Here is a 22,658-nt window from a genome sequence, read left to right as displayed (position 1 = left end):
CAGCTGGGGATGCCACTGGTTTCTCTCAGGTCTTAAAGCTCATTACAAGGGTTAAGTACTTGAAAATGGGAGACAGGCTGACAACCAACTGTGTTATTGAATGAAATTTGCCAGACATTTTCTTTTTATTAATGACAATTGGTTGCTGGTGATCCAGCAGCAGAGTTCTCACCTCATACTCCAGGTCTTCCTGCCTGTCCACCTCATGGTTAGAAACGTCAAAGTAGTCATCGGGGTCATTGTACTCAAAGACACAGCTGAGGGAAGGAGGAAGAGATGGGGAAGACAGAAAAATCAATACACATCATATCTAACATCATTGATTTTTCATGTCTAGAGACTTGTCAAAGCCAAAAACACAACGGGTCAGGACATACAACTCATTGATCCCATATGGTCCCACGAGGTGAGGGAGGGGAGGAGACGGCGGAGGTGGTGGAGGGGAGGAGGTGCCGCCTCCCCGGTCATGGTGGTGGTGATGACCTCTGTTCCTCCCCAGCGTCAAGATGTTCTGGAAACTGATGTCCGTCTGCGTTGCGTTGTCGATGCAGTCGGGAATTGCCACCATGGCAACGGAGTAGATGGAGCTGCTGCCGGTGCCATTACCGCTGCACACTAACGTACCTGAGAAGAGGAGGAGGGTCGGAAATTTAAACGGTGAAATAACAAAATACTGATGAACAGATTTAAACACACATTTCCTGTTTCGGTGTATCTTCAGCTGGCTCTGACAGTCCTGCTGGCGTAGAGTGGATAGACGTAATGACAACAGCACACAATGTCAGACAGGCATTCATTCAGTTGTTCACAAGAAAGGTGACAAAAATGGCTTAGTAAAAAATTAAAAACTCTGCCTACTTTTACAGCTGGACACACCTGACAAATTATTGTGTGGGTGTGAAAGTCAGCTTGTGAGGGGAGGAGGTTTCAGAGGCTGTTTGACTTCCTGTGAAGCATACTGAGGCCTTTACAGTTCAGAGTCCTCCTTTGTTTAACTTTCACTGGCAGGTTCAGCCAGTAGAAACAATGACGCACTGTGTTGGAAATGGAAAAGCCATCATTCTAACAGAGCGGCGTCACCTTGTTTTGGTCAGCATCAAATTACAAGACTACAAACCGGTGACCACACCTTAACACAATACAGCTGGACTTTGTTCTGATTCCCCTCTAGTTCGTCCTGTTCAGCACAGTTGAAGTATTTGACGTTTAAGCTGATGCCGACTGATTATATGTTCCAGTAGGACCAGGACTTCAGTTAGTTAAAGCAGCATTTTGTAGTATTATTATCTTAAAATAACTGTCCTAGCCACTCCAGCCCGGAGCGCCTGGTATTGTAGCACTGGAGCCTGGGCAGGAAACCTATTAGCTGGCTTGCTGTGTCTTGTGTTGCTGCACTTGCTTGATATTTGGCTGTGTTTGCAAAGTTGGCATCTTGCTGGTTACATCACTAATGTAATCATAACCAAATGCACATGTAGCAGCTGTCCTTATTGACGGCAGCTGAATGTGCTAAATCTTACATAATGTTGATTTTAAAAAATCTGTGTTCAACTTACAATATAATTCATCAATAATATCATGAAGACCTGTGCAAGATCAGATCTTCAGTAATTTATGAAGACCTGTGCAAGATCAGATCTTCAGTAATTTATGTAAAATATGAGACCTAATACCTATACCTATGTGCCTGTAGTGAAAATAAACCAATAAGACACTCGGGAAAATCGAAGTAGATGGAAGCCGCCTTTTGTGTGTATATATTTTTATCTTGAGAAGTGTTTGCTTGAATAAATGAAGGAGAAAAAAATCACAGGGTAGGAGAGGACAGATGGCATGTGACTGATATTGAAACAGAAAATTATAAAATGCTGCAGTTACATCTGAAAAGATGGTAAGAGTCAATTATTTGAGAGAAAAAAGATAAGAGGAAGTGTCAGGAGATAAAATAAGGGAAAAAGATGAAAGCGATGTCAAATTGTGACAAGGAAGAGGGCGCAACATGAGCTGAAACTAGATGGGACTAAGATAAATCAGATACATTTATTAGATGAGATGTAACGAGGCAAGAACGTGGGAAACACAAGAAAGAGGATAAAGCGAGGTTTGTTGGAAGTAATAAAGAGAGAAGATATTAAAAGATGAGACGAAAAAAGACAAGACAGGAAAAAGAGGATTCCCATCTGACAGCAGCTCAAAGTTTCAAAGAGAGCAGCAAAGAAAGAATTACCACCTGTGTGAAATGAAAGGAGGTAAAAGCACTGAATGATAAAATATATGCTCATGCATGTTTCTGATGTTTTGTAAGCGGGACATCGTTTTACCTTTCCTCCTGTGACTCTTGCGGACCGACCCGGGTTGGTGCAAAGGCTCCTGGGAGTTTTGTGGTCTGTCTAGCGGGAGCTGAGAGGGCCTCCGTCCTCTGACCTGAAGAGGGGATGAGGTTTACAGCATGTAATTTATAGAGCATAATGAATGAGTAAATAAAGAATAAATACAATTCATATGGAGAAATAAAATATGCATCCACCATGGCTAAATGAAGGCTGCACAAGTCAGTAAATTTTGCGAGTCGCAGTACTTATTGCATTCCTGCTGATCCTTACAGGAAGGCCGAGCTCTGATTGGAGCATCCAGAACAGACACATTATGAATATAATATTATGTATTATGTCTTTCCAGTTGCTGAGTTGAGGATGCATATGCACGTACATGCACACGCAGGACAAACTATCCTGATCAAAAGGTGGCGGTAACAGGTCAAGGTATGCTGCAATGTGCCAGGAAAGAAGAAGCTAATAAAGACGGATGTAAACAATTCTAGATTTAAAATACTTATTCTACCTTCTACCTTAATGTTAGCTGCGGCCAGATGCACTGATAGATGAGGACAAAACGTAGGAGGAAAAATGCACCTGAAGAACAGAAGTGATGATCAATGATTCAAGACAGATTTCAGAAATCCGGCACCTGATGAATATGAAAACTGAAGGTAAAACTGAGAAGAAAATAATTCAAGGACAAAGGATGAAAAATAATGAATCAAGGTTGCTGCATAATTCAGAGTATCTGGGGTCTCTATTGTTTGAGATAATAAATCAACCTTAATCAGCTTATTTCTGAAATGCTCGCGGAGTTTTGTTTCAGGGAAGTTTGTAAAGCTGCGACATTCAACTTTTAACAGAAATCTGGAAAATGTGAATCAACCTTTTGCTAATTTCCAAACTAGGAGCTAGGGTTTCATGGGTTTCCCTAAAAGAATCAGAATTAGATCAGTCAGAGTTTTGCCATTATCAAAGTAAACTGTCAAAGCATATCTGACACCAGTTATTTAACTTTCGCTTAACATATTCTTCTGTGGTGTTGGTACCAGTTAGGATATTGTGATGTTATTCTACATGGCTTTCAAAACATGAGGGACTGCACTGTCTCATGCTTAGTCACCCTGATTAAGAGACTTAATGTACTCTTGTTGCATTCTCGCTTCCTTATACAACTCATCCACATCTATGGTTGTTAGTTATTATCATCACTCCCCGCTGTGCTGAGCTTGGTGCTTCCTTGTGGGGAGTGACAACGCCCCAGCAAAGTTGCCAGACCTCAATAATCTCCATATTTAAAATTTACATAACAATTACCTCCACCTGAGTTAACAAGCTGAAATTAATATTGCTTTAAAAAAATTTTTTACAGTATATGTTTTCTTTACTGGTGTTTTTACGGTCCAGAATGATCCATGAACCTCAGCTTTTAAGTCAACATGGACAAGAAGTCCTTGAAGTGGTCAAAAAAACAATTCATTTTTAAAGACAACTGGGCAATTTCCATCTGCTGGCAAAGACTAAGGGCCTGATTTACTAAAGGTTTGCAAGAGTAAAAATGTCTGCAAACTTGATATCACCAGCAAATTAACACGTACGCTGATCTACTAACGGTGTACACGCAGACAGCTCTTGTTGTTCATTTAGTACTTTTGCCTTAATGAATATGCAATTTGGGGCGTTTCAGTTTTATTGTGCAAAGTAATGGGGAGGGCAACATGCAAAAACATTTATTTATTTACTACACGCAATGGCATCTACCAATCCTAAACGCAATTTCATGTGAGTACAACAGCATCTGTATTTAATACGTTTGAAAGGAAGGTGCAAACCGCTAAGTGTTGCGCAGAGATGGCTGCTGTTCACGGAGCGACCGGGCACCGGGGCCGGACTGGTAATCTGGCACGCCGGGCAAATGCTCAGTGGGCCGAAGCACCTTTGGGGCCTGTGCAACGTAAATGAAGTATTTATATAAGTGTTTTTAAAAATGCTCGGCCCATAAAGACTAGGCTTAAGACTTTCCTCTTTGATAAAGCTTATAGTTAGGGCTGGCTCAGGTGAGTCCTGAACCATCCCTTAGTTATGCTGCTATAGGCCTAGACCGCCGGGGGATTTCCCATGATGCACTGAGCTCCTCTCTCCTCCGACTCTCCATGGCGGAAACCATTAAAACATTTTATTCGGGGTGTTAGTAAATCCGGCCCTTAGTGTAAATGTGATATCTATTTATTTTTATTAACTGTGCAAGATGTGAATTGTTTAATATTCCACTTTAGTGTTTTCTTACATTTGAGAAATACGTATATATGTTGGACAGTTATACTTTGGTCAAGTCAACTACAGTGAGCATCAAGCAACCAAGCGCAGATAGCTTTAAATGTAGATGTGAACATATGAAAGAGAACTAAGATGTTGCTCAGAAAGACTATGCACACTTATCAAACCTTCTTCAGATAAATCAGTGATTAAAAGCTGTATAGGTGACAGTCTGGGAGGAAATATTCTCTATCTATCATCAGTTTTATGGGAGTGGAACCTTATTAAAGATGACTGATAGGAGGCGGATGGAGAGATGTAGGACAGGAGAGGCAGTGGAGAGGAAGAAAAGTCTGTCATGGAGGAGGATCATTGAAAGCTGACAGATAGCAACATCCAAGTGTGTCCTACCTTTACGTTTCCATGTCTGTCCATTGGCCGCAGGGAGTCGAAGGCTTTTTGCTAATGAGAGAGAGAGGGAGACAGAGAAAGATGGCATTGCCCCAAGATAGTCCAGAGGAGAATAAAGCCAAGGAGAAAGAGAACAGTGAGACAAATACAGAAACAAGAGCGACATGAACATTGAAAACATTATATCTTTTTGTATTTGTTTGTTTGCATTGCCATGATAGAGAATTCAAAGTGTTGGTGTATGGGCTCATATTGTTCATTGTCTTGGTTGTAATTTAGGATTTCTGAAAGAAAATCAATTAACTATGGCAGATATTTACAGGATTAAGATATGAGACTTAAAATCAAAACATGAAAATTAGTAATGTAATGAAAATCGTCATTGTTTTGCCAGAAAAAGTCAAATCATGTAATTTAAACAAAAAATGTAAGGTTCATTTTGAAACTGAAGATATGGGTAACAAGTCCGTGAACTGTGGGATAAAAGGAAGATTGTGATTGTGATTTTTATGACCTCTCCTTGTTAGCAGTTTAGCTCCACCCAAATTCAGCCTTAGTGAAAGTCTAATCAGCCTGAATTGAAAACAAACCTGTGTGTAAATGTCAGAAGATAATAGAAACAAGAGGAGTCCAACATTATATGAAGTAAAACATTCCTATTTGCGAATGGAAATGAAAACCGTGTCTCCAGCTTTGTGTGTGTGTGATAAGCTGAAGAAGCTGCAAAATCTCTTCTTCTTATGATTGTCTGCTCGGATGCTGTGATAATTCAGATAAAACTACAAGAACGTCAAGGATTACGAAGTAAAGTCCAGGAAAAATTCTCATTTTGGTCCTTTACGTAAAAGATATCAAAGATACAAGAGTCCAGGAGACTAGGTGCCATCATACCACCAACAAACCAACAGAATAAAATGGTCATAGTCGTTGTCGGCGTCAGGAAAGTAAATTATACAAATGTTTTACATAAATCCTAACTTGATGTTCTTAAAAAGCAATGAGTTCCCCCTACCCTAAGAAAGAGGTCATTTCATCATATTTTACTGCTGACTGCTTTTTAAATAGATTTTTCACACCATGTTACTAATTGATGAGCACACAAGGGGCATGTCAAAACCAACCTAGTGGGCTTTCTCTAACCCCTGGTTCATTCCCACCTCAATCAACAGCTCATAACTAGCTTACATACAACGAGCCGCCAGCAACACACATTAGCATAAGTAATATAGCTGTAAGCACAACTGAGTGTGTTCGGGCGTCACTCGGGGCAAAATGAAAAGAAACACCTGCTTGCAAATGAGCATGGAGGTAATTATTTATGGATTCAGAGTTTCTACGTGTGTGTGTGTGTGTGTGTGTGTGTACTGTAATGTTGTTAATACTGTGTGTTTACTCAGATTTCCAAGCATGCTGGAATCGTCACTTGTGAAGTGAATGTCTGCAGACGTACACACGTACCACATGCAGGAGGCCGCACGCTAACCTGCTACTTCCAGGTGACGCCCACACACACACACACACACACACACACACACACCAGCTCATGAATACTTGCATGGCTGCACACAGACACACAGCTCTGTGAAACACACCTCTCCTCATCCCTGCCTTTGTTTCAGAGCTGATTGTTATGCATTACATGTCCTCTGCAGGTTGGCTGGCTGTGTGTGTGTGTGTGTGTGTGTGTGTGTGTGTGTCAGTGAACATAAGGCCTAAGCCAGTCAATACCGACTCAATAACCACAATCATCTATCAGACCTGTTGTGGTTTGGTCACTGATTGTGTTTCATCTGCCATTAAATGGGTCGGCCTTGACTTTCCACCCTGACAAAACCCATTTCTCTGGGAGACGTGTGTTTGCTTTTGAGTGTGTTGAACGCACGTATTTGATGGCTGTTTTTTAAATAGTAGAAAACATCAGAGCCTTTGTGGGCGGGGCTAAAGTTAAGCGTAAGTTAAAGGTGGTGTAAGTGATTCTGAAGAAATCAAACTCCATGACAAATACTATGATACAGAGTGAACAATCACACAGCATGTCATGTAATTAACATTAGCTAAGTTGTGGGTTAGCGTACTGTGGATACAGTTGCTGCTGCAAAGCGAACATGAAGCAAACATGCAGATAGGACAAGACCCACAGCCAGCACAGCAGCTCCAGACAGCGATACTGTCCTGCTGGCTAAAATCACATCAACAGCATGTCTTAGTGAACTGGAAAGTAAGCTGAATGTCTGTGGGCAAGTCATTTAACGTTACCTGACAAACAAATCACGGTTGGAATAGTGTGGCTCGGCGTGGGCCAGTTTGTTTGTTCCACATTTTACACAGTCAGGGCTGTGGACAGCCCACACATGTCGGACAGCTAGGGGACATGAGGATTAGAATTGCTTAACCCTCCTTTAAAATGACAATCAAAGTGGCAAAACTTCAAGCAAAGTCTGGTTTTTTTACTTTTATTTCAAATACATGAGATTTTTAATAAAGATTTATTTCATTTTAAAATATTTCACAGCGTCGATACTTTTCCAGTATTTAACAGCTAGCTTTAATTGATGTTTACACTCGGTTAGTGGTTGTGAGTATCTGTGCTGAGATAATAGACTGGCAGGTAGATGGTTTAATGGGTGGGACTGGCAGATTTGAATATTCAGTACCCCAGTATTATTGCTTTTTGTTTGTCTGTGTGGATTTGGCAGTTGACTGTGAATGTGTGATTATTCCTGGGCATGATAATTACAACATTCTCCGGCTGCCTGCTGCGCTCCTCCTCATTATACTGGTGTGTATGTGTGGTTATAGGGGCTGACTGGGCCTCAGCCACATTAGCCCGACAGAAAACACAGCTGAAGTGTGAAATTAATAACGGAACGGGAGAAAAGAGCTGACTGCACTCTTTTGTTGTCTTCTATACAAGATCTTGTTTCATCTAACGGATCTTTGTGTTTGGCTGGACGGAACAAATCTCAATTAGAAGCCTGTTGTGTTTTATCCCAGTTAAAATGGATTATTGATCATTGTCAACAGGTAGTGACCACAGAAGCACTCATCAGTTCTTCATTTGATGTTATGTAGTATCAAGAGGCTAGTCAGCGATTTACTTTAAAAATGGTGTTAGCTTGAACTGAGACTTTATTACTGGTGGGATATTGATTGTTAGCAGGCAGTGTTGGCATTCTGTGCCTTCATTATGTTCCAAAATACTTCAGTCAGTATTGACTAATAATGCATGTGGTTTGTCTTCTAATCCATAGATCCGGCAGCTTCAGTGTCTCAGGGGAGAATTGAAAGAAATCAAACATGTTAATGAAACAGTAAACATTTTCTTTATTACCAGCCTATTACGGGCCAAAGTGCTGGTATCCAATTATTTTAGCTATTCCGAACCACTCAAGCGGCGCTTGGTCAAAACTGAAATATCCCAACTACTATTGGATAGATTGCCATGATATTCTCTACAGACATCCGTCGTTCCCAAACAATGAATCCCTTACTGCTAGTGTAGATCCGCTGTCTGGCTAAACTGAAATTACTTTGCTGATCTCTCAACATTTCTCTGGTACCATCATGAGGTCAATATAAATTTGCAATACTTTGTTTATGACCAAATATCTTGAAAACTGATTACATCTCCACCAGCCTCTGCTGTATTTTGTGTTTAGTGTTGATTAGTAAATGCTAACATGCTAAGCTAAAAAGGAGACCCTGGTAAACATTATACCTGCTAAATATCAAGATGTTCTCATGCATTTACTTCAAAGCACTGCTGTGCCAAAGTATAAAATATCATATATAATAAAAGTTTATTTTTCTAAGGCATGGTTCAGGTTAATGAAAGATGTTTTAAATAAAATTGATTACTGGTTTTTGACATAACGTGAAACTTCTGCATGAAAGTCAAATACCTCCACAGTTGCTTTTTCACCTAGCTACATAAAGTACACACTACTTCTTGCATTGAAATATTGTTGGATGTAACTTGTGCAGAATCGTATAATAGGACAGTGATTCCCATAAATACTTGACTATTTAGCAGATAAGCAGGTTAACATTCTTACAGTTACATGAACGGGAGACTTTAAAAACGATGACGCAGACGCTTGGCCTCCTGATTGGGTCTTATCAGTCATGCAAAGCAAAAACCCAATGCTACAGACAGAGTTTTGTTTTGGTATTTTTATTCAAATCTTTTGTACTGTGCAAGTAACACTTATTCAATTGTACTGTGCATGTCACCATCTTTACTTTATGGACACCCAGTCTGTTTCCCGCTGCCACAGCTGCTTTGGACTCCCGTGTTACTTTCAGTAAAAGTCCATGCAAAAGACATCTCTGGTGTGGTTTTTCATCTGTCGCATTACTTTCTTCTTTTGCCAAATTTTATGCAACTGCGGAGGAAACAATCAGCTTCCTGTTTACACCAACAGGCGCATGCCCAGTGTACGTGAACGGAGATCAGTTCTGAAACACAGCGAAAACACTGCTGTGGCCGGATATTGTTTTCATTTTAAAACTCTGTTTTTAAATAGTAACATTTAGCCTAAGTGTGTTGCACGAACCCATTCTAACTCTCCGACTTGTCACATACCGACGAATGGTCAACACCCATCGGCGTCAGTTTGTGACGCACTGGGGATCCTTATAGCGTCATAGTTCAACACAGTGGGGAAAGCCCTGTAGCATCAGTTTTTGACAGTAAAGGTAATGTATTTGACAGAAAAGACTGAGTAAGTAGGAGGTTGGGGTGGATGGAGGGCCAAAAAGCAGGAGACCGGTTTCCGTGTCCGGTGTGAAAAAATAAGTGCACCTTAAATATTTTTATTTAAGTAACGCAAGATACGTAGATTGTGTAAGTTAGGCAAGTGACGTTAGTTAACCTACGTGCTAACTGACTTGCGTAGTTATTTTAACTCAAACCATGATGTTTTCCCTAAACAAGTACTTTTTGTTGCCTAAACCCAACCAAAATGCAGCTATCACAACTTTCAATAATGTACCGTTTCAGAATGGCTAAAGTGTAACCGGACGTTGCATATTTATTGTTGCTAAGCATTGCTAACTTCACCGCGGAGCTCTAAACGTCTAAAAATTATGCTAAAAGGGTACCCAGGGCATTGAAAAGCAACGCCAAAGGGCCTTGACCAAGCGTCAGTGTGTCAAGTCAGGAGTGAGAATGTGTTGGTCACACCAATATATCGGAGCCCCTCTGCTAGCTTAGCATGAGCCATGACATGTAAACAGGCAGCAGGACTAATTAAAGTGAAAATATTGACAAGGACAGAAACTGAAACAGAAGGTTTGCCTTCAGCTTAGAGGTCCGCTGGGCTTTTAAATACAACGTCTCGCATGCCGCAGCTTTAAACTCTTCCGATCACTGCAGCACAAGAACATATGGAGGTAATAGTGATTATTTTTATTGTCCTGTATTGTTGTTGCCATGTGTTCAGTATGTCGTCATCTCCATCAATATCGCCCCCTGGGGTTCCTCCTCCCTCTTCATTAACTATTTACTGATTCCATCAACACACATTTCCCCTCATCTATCAACATACACACACACAGAAATAGTTTCACATCAACACACTCTCATCTAGCATTTATCTCTTTCACCCACCCACTCCCTGTAGTGCATGAACACACTCGTGCACACACACGTACACACTGTGGAGAAAGACATGGGACAATTGATCCATTTTTCATTCCCAGCATGCCGAGGGGATAGCAGAGACGCTATAATCATACCAGAGAGAGGGGGAGCTAAAGGAGGAGACAGGGAGCGGTCAGAGAGAGAAATGGAGGAGGAAAGAGGAGATAAAGGGTGAATCCAGGCAGGGATAAAGGAGACAGTCGGGAGAATCTGGGGAAAATGGGGGAAAAAAGGGAGGAAAACTGGGGGAGGGTGAACACCAGGGAAGATGAAAGTGGGAGGAAAGAGGAGAGAAATGGAAAGAGATTTCTACTTTTAGTCCTTTTTTGTCTCTTGCACTTACCTCTCGCTCTCTATCAATCCTTTCAGAGTCTAATAGAAGTCAAGCTGAGGACTGAGGCTGAGTGCAGACGGGAAGATTACTGAAAACTACAAAGACCAGGCAGCCCCTGTGGAATAGTGACTTTATTCAGTGTGTGTCATAAGATAGACTATATCTGCTCATCTACCGTCATTCGCACAGAAAAAGAACACTTGCGGTCATGATATCAAATTGTGTATGAGAAAAGAAAAGCTAAACATTGCAAAACGTCTTTGAAAAAGTTGACATGTCAAAAAAAAGAAGGTGTGAGAAAGACTGGCTGAGTTGCTTTTGAATATGCCTTGACACTGATACGCTGCTGCCAATGAAGATGAGGTGATTGAAAAGCTCCAGAAAAGGGACCAAATGGAAATGTATGTGGGGGTAGTGGTTTGTGATGGTTCAAATTGTTGACAGAAACAGATTATTATTTAGACGCACATATTAAAACTACAGAAATAGAGGACAACACCTAACAAATCCAGCAAGAACACCAGAAACATGAATGTCAAAATGCAATCAGCTGATCCACCATTTCTACACATTTGGCACATTTCAGCACGTATATAAATAAATGGCTCTGACCTGAAACCTGACACGTGCAACGATCCTGACTCGAGTCTTGAAAAATAAACTTATGTAAGATTTGGTGTTTTGTTTAATTGGTTCCCCTACAGCTTGACAGTGTACAGAGTTATTCACAGCTGTCCTAAAGGAGGACAGCTGTACATGTGCATTTGTTATGATTACATTACCTGTATTCAACAACTAGCAAGTCGACCGCTTTGCTAATACAGCCAAACATGAAGCAAGTGCAACAACACAAGAAACGGCACACCAGCAAGTTATTACTGACTAGTCCAACAGGCCAGCTCGCCATCTGTTCTGCATCCTTTCAGCTCTTTCAACTTACGCCAACGAGTAAAAACCAGTCCAATGTTTACTCTTGTCTGGTCTCTTGCTAGGTCACTCTTTTTCTCTTCCTCGCTCCCTCTGATAACATCATCTTCAGTCTATTCTATTAAGCCTCTGTCAAATGATATCCATACTGAGAATACCAAGCTAGCTTTTTCTTATTGCTTAGTACGTGACGAGCTGTTATTTAAAGATAAAATGACTACACAGTGTTGCTTTAGACTAAATAAATTCTATTCTCTCTTTTTTTTGCATTATTAGACAGAGAGAGTGAAGAGGCAGACAGAAAATGAGCGAGCCAGGGGGCATCACAAGCTGGAGTAAAACCAGCGATGAAATGCACTGGAACCATTCAGCTACGTAGGTGTTCCAACATAAAATACTCTCAATGCAATACAGGTAACTGGTACAGGAGAGTGACAATGAGAATCACTAAATGCCAGCTGATTCTGTCATCTGAAACTGTCCCAATGCTCTCAGGCCAAATTGGTTAGTCATGGGGCTCAAATTACTATAATCAACCATCTCACAAATCCTCTGGATAAGAACTCTATATAAACAAGGCAATTTTTCTTAGTCTCTAAAAATGCAGTTGAAAGTTTTTCATCTGACAAACGACTCGCAGTCACCACAAATGAAGAGGAAGCACACAGAAACACCTCTGAAGAATTCAAATGAGCGTGTTCGCATCTGCAGTGTCATCAAACATTACAGACACGCAAACAAATACATAACTTTGAAGAGAAGCAAGAAAACCCTACACACCTCAGCACACACTCGCCTGCTCTCACAAAGAAAACACACATCTGTTGTCTTTTAGGATCTCCTCAGAGCTCCAGCCTCCTGGAAACCTAAAAAAGAGTTTCCTCAAAACTCTTAATTATGATTCGTAATCCAAACATATTTACATTTTACCTTCCAGGCATTTCAATGATGCTTCTGTCAGAGCAACCATAATCCACTGCATTTCCTCCTACATGAACACATTTGATACAGTAAATCAGTCTGTTTGTCTGTGTCCTCATGAGAGCCTTGTTTGATGCTGATGGTTAAGACTGTAGTTCATTTTCTCCTGAGGATTAAAATAAATCAACATTAACAGGTTGCAAACTCTGGTCACAAGCAACACTTTATAAATCCGTGAAGCACCCTGACCTCTAAATCTTTATTCTTCTGTGCTATGAGACCATCACGTGGAAGGGGCTTCATTCATGCCTGAAATTTGGAGTCTGAAAATCTAAATGGGGAAAGCGAGTGGAGATGAGGTGGGAAGAGTAAGTGGCAGGGGCGTTGCTAAACATAAAGCTCTACTGGGGCACAGGCCCCCCCATCACCCATATAATTTTCCGACAGCAAATGTGTCACAATGTGCTTTACTAGCTTCCTTTGCTTAACCCATTACTGGCCGTCTAGCAATGCCATAAAGGGCTTTGACCGGAGCATTGGCACACATACTTATGTTACCACCACAGCCAGTCCTGTCCTCACTGGGGCTCTAAGCAAAATTCTGCTATGGGGCCCTCCTACCTGACTCGTGAGCCATGTATAAAAAAGGCCAATGCTGCACAGTCACACCTGATATCACATAACTGGCTTAAGATTCAGCATCTCCTCTACTCACAACTTTAAATTATATATAACAATGCTTGCCAGATATTAATCATATCATAGCTGCATCAGGTCCATTCAAACTGGCTCCCACAGGTTTCCTTTAGTACATTCTCAAAGGGAAAATACAATTTATGCTATAACATGACTGAATACATGATGCTTATTATTTACTGACAGATGTGCATCCATATTGTCCTGTCTGCCCAGCTGATCAACATTTTAATAGTCAATAATCAATGTGAATCCACTACTTCCCATCTTGCATTAGTCCAGTGTTGTAAGGGGGTGTGATGGCGCAATGGATAAGACGCATGCCCTTACAATTCGCTTTGGATAAAAGCATCAGGTAAATGATGTATGCCGATGAGCAGTGCCATCACAGCAGTGGATCGTCTCGACTAGTCCCACATGTTGCTGCTGGATTGCACAAAGTTTCATTTCATGCACGCACATATGAACGCATGTTCACGCGCAAGCGGGTTTTACCCATGGCTGTTTGCAGCTTCAGACGAAAACTGTTACGTAGTTTTATTTTGAAACTGTAACCGGACATTTCGTATTTATTATTGCTAACTTGACTGGACGCTGCAGATGTAACGTTATTGTTGCTAACTTGACTATGGAGCCCTACACGTCCAAAAAACGACGCCAAGAGATCTAAATCATTTTACAGGGGCACGTGCCTCAGTAAAAAGGGTCTAGCGACGCCTATGGTGAGTTGCATCACAGTTGACTGAGCTAAGAGGCACATAAGAAATCCGGTGCACTGGACTAACCAACCATAATGAAATGTGCTGAAAATTTAACATATTAATGTTATTATCAAATGTTCAGCAGTGGAAATTGACTTGTTTAGACTTTCAAGAGGCTACTTTGTTTCAGTTTGAGTCTGACCTTGGATGGAATCATTTGATCACGAGCGAGCATTGCATTGTGTAATGATTCCTTTCACACTGCTGCTCTGTGTGTCACAGCTAAACATTTCCTTTCTGAAGTCCTGTGAGTCACGTACACGCTCACATGTAAGAGCCCATTAGAAACCCGGTTACATGTATGTGTCCAGTAGAAATCTAGCTGGAGAAATCATGTTTCTCAAATCCCTTACCCCAATTACCGAAACCAGGTTTCTTGTTTACGTGACATTTAAGAGATCAGCATATTAAAGAATGCAGACTACAACCTGATTACTTAAGTGCATGTAAATGCACGAATTGTAAACTGAGACCCTTGCCACAGCAGGCATTTTTAATCGTCAAACAACAGTGGCTGCTGGCTGGGTTTTGAAATACCTGCCTCTAATGTACTGCTGCCATCCAAGTACGTGGGAATAAGAGAAACCTCAGAGACATTTTAAAACCTATATTATTTATAACCTTAGTATTTGCATGCATATACACCACTGGGAGGAAGTGTTAAATTAGTGTTAAATAGAGTTGGGTGAATTGATCCTCTAATGTTATTAATCACACCTGTGCCTTTTGTGTCAAAATGGCCACATGTGAGAAAAGCCTGCTGCTAATTTTCAGATTTGGCTCTGCACATTCAGAAACGAATCCCGCACATCACGCAAATGATTACCATTTCATTATTTTGAAAAAGAAAACAAAGCAAGTAAATATGAACACATAAATTATTTAAATTGCATATTATTAGCTTTCAGCTAGATGAGATGGGCACTGTCACACACTGACACACATTACAGAACACATTTATTCCATGAGTTATGTGCCTATTATGTAAATCCACGGAGCTCGCTCTAAAACTGCCTTCACATAAACATGTATCACTGCCATAATGGGTTTTAAGATTCACAGTAAGAATTATTTATTTTATTTACTTTACCTGGATACAGCCACACAGTGCCTTGCTCATGGGAAGCACTTACAGTCGTGTTTCAACCTGCGAGCACATGTACGTGGAGCACATGAAGTGTTTTCTAGACATAGACAATTTTCCTGCAGAGGTTGAGAAAATGTTTTTAAAACCCCGTAAAATAACATTAAATCCGTTTTCATTGAATCCTGCACAGTTCATATCATAGTGATACTAAAATGTTCCAAACAGTATCTATATGCAAGGGCATATTCCATTTATTGTGCTGGATATGTTTCCATGCTCTGTATATGACTGCATCTCCAAGTTTAACTGCTTGAGAAAATAAGAATACTACCACACTGATTACCTCCAGCTTGTGTGTTTAAGATTCATAACTGCACAGCAAACACAACACTGATCCGTGCCATTATTCCCCTCCTGGGGTTGTCTGCTGATCTGAACTGCCATTACAGATAATGGAGTCTGACGGCGTCTCTTGAACACTCATTCCTATGCAAATGTTTAGTTGGGGATCGTGTTGTGGACACATTACCTACTATACAGCATTTCCTACTATATATACTGTAAATATATCAGAAAGACAGACAGGGAAAGTGGTGTGGTGAGATGATGGTGAATATATGTTATTAAAACATCCATCCAACCACCTACAGATAATGTACCCGCTCACCCTGTGCAGGGCTGTGGGGGTCTGGAGCCGCCCAGCAAACTCCTTTGGTGAGTGACACCTTTCACACTTATGAGGTGGTAAAAAACCTGTTCTTTCCTCGACAGACTCTTTCCTCACTGCTTCTTCAGTCCAAATGCTCTTACCAAAAGAGAAAAACTGGATCACTAATAGAGATGAATTTAACGATTTCCTGCTTCAACCTGACTTCTTTCAACAACCGGGTTCCTTGTCTGGCTGTAAACTTGGTGAATAGGTGAAACGTCTGTGTATGAAAAGCAAAATATGTGAATACTATTACAGTAAACACTCAGTTTGGGGCTGAGGTTCAGCTGGAGAAAGGGGTGACAATTACAGTCCTATCAAATAATGGATTAGCATTACTGGATTGTAAATGCTGCCATTTGAAAGCAAATTATAATATTCCTTTTTTAGGCCAATTTTACCAGCATCCAATGGTGGAAGATTGGTTTAAGTAAAAGTAGCGTAGTAAAATGTGTGTAACATTATGAAAATAAAATTATGTAGAAAAATGACCTGTGTGGTGTTAAAACAATTATGTAATAATTACGGATGCCTAGATGTGTGAACAGCATTTTAATGTAGCCAGTCAAAGTGGAGCTAATTTTGAGTACTTTCTACTTTCAGTTTAATCTATAAAAAATTCATAAGTTTCTATGTAAAAAAAATTAAGTAAGCCTTGCTATTATACTACTAAATATCTTGTAATTATAGCCATCAATTAAAAGTTGTGAAGTGAAATGTGCAGTATCGCCCTCTGAAATATAGTAAACTAGAAGTATACAGTATACCTCAAAATCCAGACATTTTTAGTAATCCATGTAAAAAGCTGGCAAAACATCAGTGTAAACAGCTGAAATGATTTAGGTCACTGTTACCTTTTGTATTAGGGAAAACATAATTGGGGCTGCAACATCATTTTACCTGCTGATTACTTTTTTGATTAATCAAAAATATGTCAAGGTTTCCCAGGATGAAGTCTGTTAAAATGTTTTGTTTTGTCTGACAAACGGTTCAAAACTCAAAGAAAAAGATACTGGATTTACTCTGATACAAAACATTTGAGAAGCTGGATTTAAAGCATTTTGGCTCGATGAATGACAATCAATTAAAACACAAGCATAATTATTTTTGATTCATGTTTTGTTGATCAAGTAATCAAGTAAAGCATTCAGTGCTTTTTCATCCTAAAAAGTGGCTGACATCTCCTCTTACATTTTGCCATCCAGCTGCTGCAGCTGCTCTCAGCCCTCTGTCTTCTATGGACCCGACTTCAGTATCTTCCTGCTGTGGGTGCAGCAGCAGTGTAGCATGGGATTTGTAGCAACATGTACCACCTGGTGTTAAGCAAAGAGCCAAAGCTGAATTTAAACGAGCCAATTCTGTCTCCAGAGCTTCTCTCTGCTGTCTAATGAGCCGACCGCTCATTAAGACTAATGTAGTTTTCATGACTTTGAGATAACACGAGTAAAAGACGAACATGCAGACGAGCCGCTGTAATGTGTATTTATTCTTTTCTCCTGTGTTGTCTCTCTATTTGTCTGTCAATCATGCTTTTACTCTTTGTGGCTCTGAGCTGTGGAGCGTTAGATCTCGTATCTGTCTCTGTTCCAACACAGTTCAGTTTAATGTGGACTGAAAGGCGCGTGTTGTAACTCTCCATGCTAATACTGACACAAAGGTATGACCGAGATGTCAAGTTAAAAATATAAAATGTAATTATTGCCGTGGTAAAGGTTTTTTTTGCACCCAAATCCAACTTGCACATGTTTTAGGTTTTAAAGGGGCATTATGTAGTTTCCAGCGGCCACTAGCGGTTCAGTTCCAAGATTGCAACCAGGTGTGTGCTCGTACGCGTGCTCGCTTGAACTCGTGAGCGAGCATATTCTGAAACACAACCACTTTCATACAGAAATACCACAATAAACGCAGAAACGGCACAATCCTCCCTTAAAAAGGCAGAGTGACAGCGGCTATAAACAGGCAGGGAGAACAGACAGAGCTGGAAACTCAGGTAAACTCCCACTGCAACGTTACAGTAATAGTTTTATCAACTGCAGGTTGAACTAATCCATGCTCGTTACATGATCACGGTACTTTTACTGCATTTAGCCTGACATGCTAGCTCGCCTGCTGCTTTTCAGTAACCAGCTTTACTATGTGTGTATCTTTCACCGGAGGCTCACTAATGTCAGCACAGCTTCATGTACCGGATGATGATGATGATAATAAAACGGTTAGTGAGCTGGAGTGGATATTATAACCAGACTGTGTCACACTTTATAACAGTTAGACATCTGAACCCGTTTGGGCTTCAGCACATAAACCTTTATTGTTGTTTTGGATCCTTACGTGGAGCCTGTGTTTTGCTGTGAGCCGGTGGTTTTATGGTGTTAGTGGACTGCATGTCGTTAGCTGCCGTGTTGTCGCTGTAGTACGAGAGAGGCTCGGGAGCACGCAGAGGGCTTAATCCGACCCGGAGACCTCACATAAAAAGCAGAATAGTGGCTGATGCGAGCACCGGAGAAAACAGGCGTGTGCTTCATTACTGAGTGAGTTTTGAGCCCATTGACAATAAGGCAATGAAAATTTGATTAATTTCATTTAAAAATTTATTTACAAATAGCCCCTTTAATTAGATTTTTGTTGAAATCTGTTGCACTGGGCGGCTCAAATAATTAGTTCAGCATTTTGGGAAATGGTCATATTTCAATTCAATTTAATTTATATAGCGCCAAATCACAACAACAGTTATCTCAGAGCGCTTTTCATAAAAGAGCAGGTCTAGACCGTACATTATTTACAGAAACTCAACAGTTCCCACCAAGAGCAGCACTAATCAACAGAGGCAAAGACAAACTCAGAGACTCAGAGAGTAGTGGAAGTACGGAGCTGGGGTTGGGACATGATTTGCCTAGCTTAGCTGGAAGCAGGGGAAACTGATACTGCAGTCTGGCTCCAGAGTTCATTTTGTATTTTTTGGGGGATGTGTTTGAACCAAGCTGGAAGCTTCCGGTCTGAGACATGAATCTAATGTGTAAAGTAAAGTGTAATAAGTAAAGTCCCTTAAACCTGCATTCTTTTGAACGGCCAGCAGGGGGCGACTCTTCTGGTTGCAAAAAGAAGTCCGGCCTCATTAGAAATAAAATGTTGTTACTTCTCAGCTGATTTATTCCCTCAGTAAACACTTTCCTGATGAGTTTATGGTCTCAGTCGCTAGTTTCAAGTCTTCTTCAACACAGCATGATGTTCATTTAGTAAATTATGGTCCCGTTTAGAGGAACAGAGATCAGAAAGCAGGGGAGGCTTTAGATTATCTATGATTGATATGTCGTTACCGCACTGTGTAAATTTAACCAGCGCTATTGAAAAAGCTCATTAGGAGTCGGCTGTTCACTTTCTCTGGTGAGTACATTTAGTTTTAAGCCTGTTGTTCGCTAGACAAAATTATCAGCCCTGTTAAAATAACAGTTAACCTGAATTACAGATGCACCTAGCTAAGCAAGCTAGCTAGCTCCACAAAATGGCCGTTAGCTCCACCGTCTCGTCCAAATATGGTCAGGTCCGGTGCCGCTGGTTGCAAAAACTCAACATGGCGGCGTCCTATCGGCCAAACTCGAGGCTTCAAAACTACAGTGCACAAACCAACGGGTGACGTCACCATGACTAAGTCCACTTGATATACACAGTCTATGGTTTGAACTACTACAGTGTGCACTCAAAACAGTCCAGATCTCTGCCAGGTGTGTCTGGGACATATGGGTGGGGAACAGGAAGTGCAGGAGTATAGTTTATGCACAGTTTGGTCTCAGTTCTCTTTAAGATGGATAGAATGGTGTAACCCTGGATTCGCCTAACTGTCTAAAACTTAATAAGAAAACTATAAATTTGACGATAAGTCCAGACTTCTGAATTTAAACGTTGTTTATTTAGTACGTTTTGTTGTAACACATCACACAAAATTAAACCTCTCAATACCCCCCCCCCCTGCTCCCAAACTAAGAAGAGTTGAATGTCACTCAATTGTCCCACCTAGCTCCCTTACAGTCAAGATGGAGGCGAAGATCACACAAACAGTGATTTATTCATCTTGTATCGTGCATAACTTTAGTGGATCAAAGAAATCGGCAATCTGCAGATGCTCTGGTTCAAGAAGAGACCAAACTTTTCTATGGATGTCAGTTTCTGAGTCACGACAAAGGCCTAATGTGGCCTGCAACAGTCTACGTAAGCCTTACTTTTAGCCTAGCTGACCGCCGGAAATGCCTTTTGCTGCGTTGTAATGCATATCATAAAATGACTGCTGAAAAGACAAACGTCCGAGCTTTACCATGGGCTCAGTCAATAAAATAGTTTTTTCAAAAGATTGCAACCACACCAGGTCCTTAAGCATACAGACATAAATGTGCACACACATACACAGGATAACAACAGAGTTGAGTATTTGCTGTGGAAGATGGTTGTCAGATGCACTGGGTGAGCAGTGCTTTCAGTTTTCTACAGATGGTACCAAACCTGAGCACCTCACCGTGACAGGCAAGACTTCTGGATTCTGCACACAGAGCACCGACTGTTCCAGCACATAAATTCTCCTAAAACCATAGAGTGTTGTTGTCTGTTTGTGTATGGATGAAATGAACAAGATCCAAGTTCATTTGTGAGCTTTAGAGCCAGGCTAGCTGTTCCCCCGGCACCCAGTCTTCATGCTCTCATTTTCTCTCTCTCATTCTTGGAAACTAAGTGAATAACTATTAGTATAATATTTCAAAATGTTAACAGTATCTGGAAAACCCTAGTCTGATAATCCACTGTTTTATATTCGCTATATTTGTTTTATATGAATGTATGTAACAGCTCTAGTTTTAGCCGTTTAGTTTTGACTCTAAATGTTTTTGACCGCTGAATTAAACCTCAGTTCTTTAGAACTTTTTTACTTAATGACACAAATGTCTGCATGTCTCCTTCATCTTTATTTCTCTCCTGCATGTCTTCTGTCTCTCGCCCTCTCCCTGTAATGATGCCAGTGACAAAGTAAAGTCGTTTGCAGAAGCAGCTGGTGGGGTTTTCTGTCTGTGTGGGTGTGTGTGTGCTCATTATAGCAGATCTGCCAGCTCCAGTATGAGAAAGCATAAATACAGCTCCTCCTAATGACCCCGGTTACTGCGGCAACAGCATCCCATTGAGACAAATCTGACAGCACAGCGACGAGAGGAGGTGACTGAGATGGAGGGAGGGGGTGGGGAGGTACTACAGGGGAGGGAAGGAAAGGAGAAACAAGATTGAGAAAGAGGGAAAGGGGAGATAAATATGTGTATATTTAGAGGAGAAGATGAGGGTGAGAGGCAGATTGATGGGTGGAAATGGAAAGAATGGAATGAGATGAAAGAGAGGAGTTAAGGAGGATGAGGGTAAATAAGAGAGAGAGGATGGGTTAGAGGTGAAAGAAAAATAAGAATGAGAGTAAGGAGGTTCTTAAAAAGACAGATAAAACATACATGTTGAGCATCTAAGCTAACATGAATTACCAGTTTTAATGGACTGGGGTGGAGGTTGCACAAAAGCTATTTGTTAATGTTCAGTTCTCAATCTAGTGTTTTGTCACAGAATAACATTCACACAGGCTGAAGTCTGACTGCAGTTCACCTCTACGTTCTGCTCTCACAGTCAGTAAAATGCATTCAGTCTGACAGAACATTGGCAGAACATCGCCTGTGGATACATCTAGAACAAAATGAAGCATGGGGGGGGGGGGGGGGTAAAATTAAATTAAAATACAGAGATCACAAATACACCCTGCTGTGCCTACACAAATAATAACAAATAAAAACAAGGAAGTTGCATAAAATAAATTGAATCAGGTAGACAGTAAAGTGTCTTGTGTCTGCAGAGCAAAGGGTTTGCAATTTAAAATACAGTTATTATAGCAGCAGAACAAAAAGTGTGAGAAACTCTGGGGATGTAAAAATGACAAATATCAACACCGGTGAAAGGGGAGAGAAGGTAACTGAAAGATGGCATTAATAATAAGAAGTGTAGACCATGTGAAAAGAAGAATGGAGGGGGGGAGGGGAGGGCAAGAATTGAGTGGAAGTGGTGGAGGTAGAAAAAAATCCATGAAAAAGAAATGAAAGCTATGAAGAGAGCAAGACTGGAGCGAAGAAAATGAATGGGGAGAGTGATGAAGAAAGAGAAAAAGGAAAGACAGAAGGATAAATTCACAGAGAGACAGGAGAAGAAAGGAAACAGTAGAAGAAAGAGGGAAGTGTGCAATTCATTCAGTGTGAGTGTGCTCTTGTGTGTAGTTGGACAAAGTGTGTGGGATGTGTATTGTGTCCATGTGTGGGAGCGAGGAACTCAAATGAAATAAACTCTACACCTGTCTGCTTCAACACACACACACACACACACACACACCCCTCTACTGTAGCGCTTCAGTGAGCCCTGAGGGACACACACACACACACACACACACACACACACACACACCCCTCTACTGTAGAGCTTCAGTGAGCCCTGAGGGACACACACACACACACACACACCCCTCTACTGTAGAGCTTCAGTGAGCCCTGAGGGACACACACACACACACACACACCCCTCTACTGTAGAGCTTCA

At 40.9% G+C, this 22,658-nt stretch overlaps 2 protein-coding genes across 2 annotated transcripts in view; one reads left to right on the top strand and one right to left on the bottom strand.

Annotated features, from left to right (window-relative positions):
• Window positions 1-22,658, top strand: part of LOC123974626 (formin-like protein 7) — a 161,385-nt gene that overhangs the window by 29,218 nt on the left and 109,509 nt on the right. The window contains exon 3 of the mRNA XM_046055450.1: window positions 6,383-6,481. The gene's annotated coding sequence lies outside the window, so the exon portion shown is untranslated. The remainder of the gene's footprint in view (window positions 1-6,382; window positions 6,482-22,658) is intronic.
• The window catches only part of LOC123974599 (PDZ domain-containing protein 4-like), a 53,257-nt gene that overhangs the window by 21,891 nt on the left and 8,708 nt on the right, over window positions 1-22,658 (bottom strand). The window contains exons 2-6 of the mRNA XM_046055415.1: window positions 10,725-10,739; window positions 4,986-5,036; window positions 2,322-2,424; window positions 378-624; window positions 173-257 (exon numbers count right to left, since the gene is read on the bottom strand). Coding sequence (XP_045911371.1) covers window positions 173-257; window positions 378-624; window positions 2,322-2,424; window positions 4,986-5,036; window positions 10,725-10,739 — 501 coding nt within the window. The remainder of the gene's footprint in view (window positions 1-172; window positions 258-377; window positions 625-2,321; window positions 2,425-4,985; window positions 5,037-10,724; window positions 10,740-22,658) is intronic.

The sequence above is a fragment of the Micropterus dolomieu genome, linkage group LG08, assembly GCF_021292245.1.
Source record: "Micropterus dolomieu isolate WLL.071019.BEF.003 ecotype Adirondacks linkage group LG08, ASM2129224v1, whole genome shotgun sequence".
Lineage (NCBI taxonomy): Eukaryota > Metazoa > Chordata > Actinopteri > Centrarchiformes > Centrarchidae > Micropterus > Micropterus dolomieu.
Note: the sequence above shows the minus strand (reverse complement) of the source record. Positions and strands in the feature narration are given on the sequence as shown.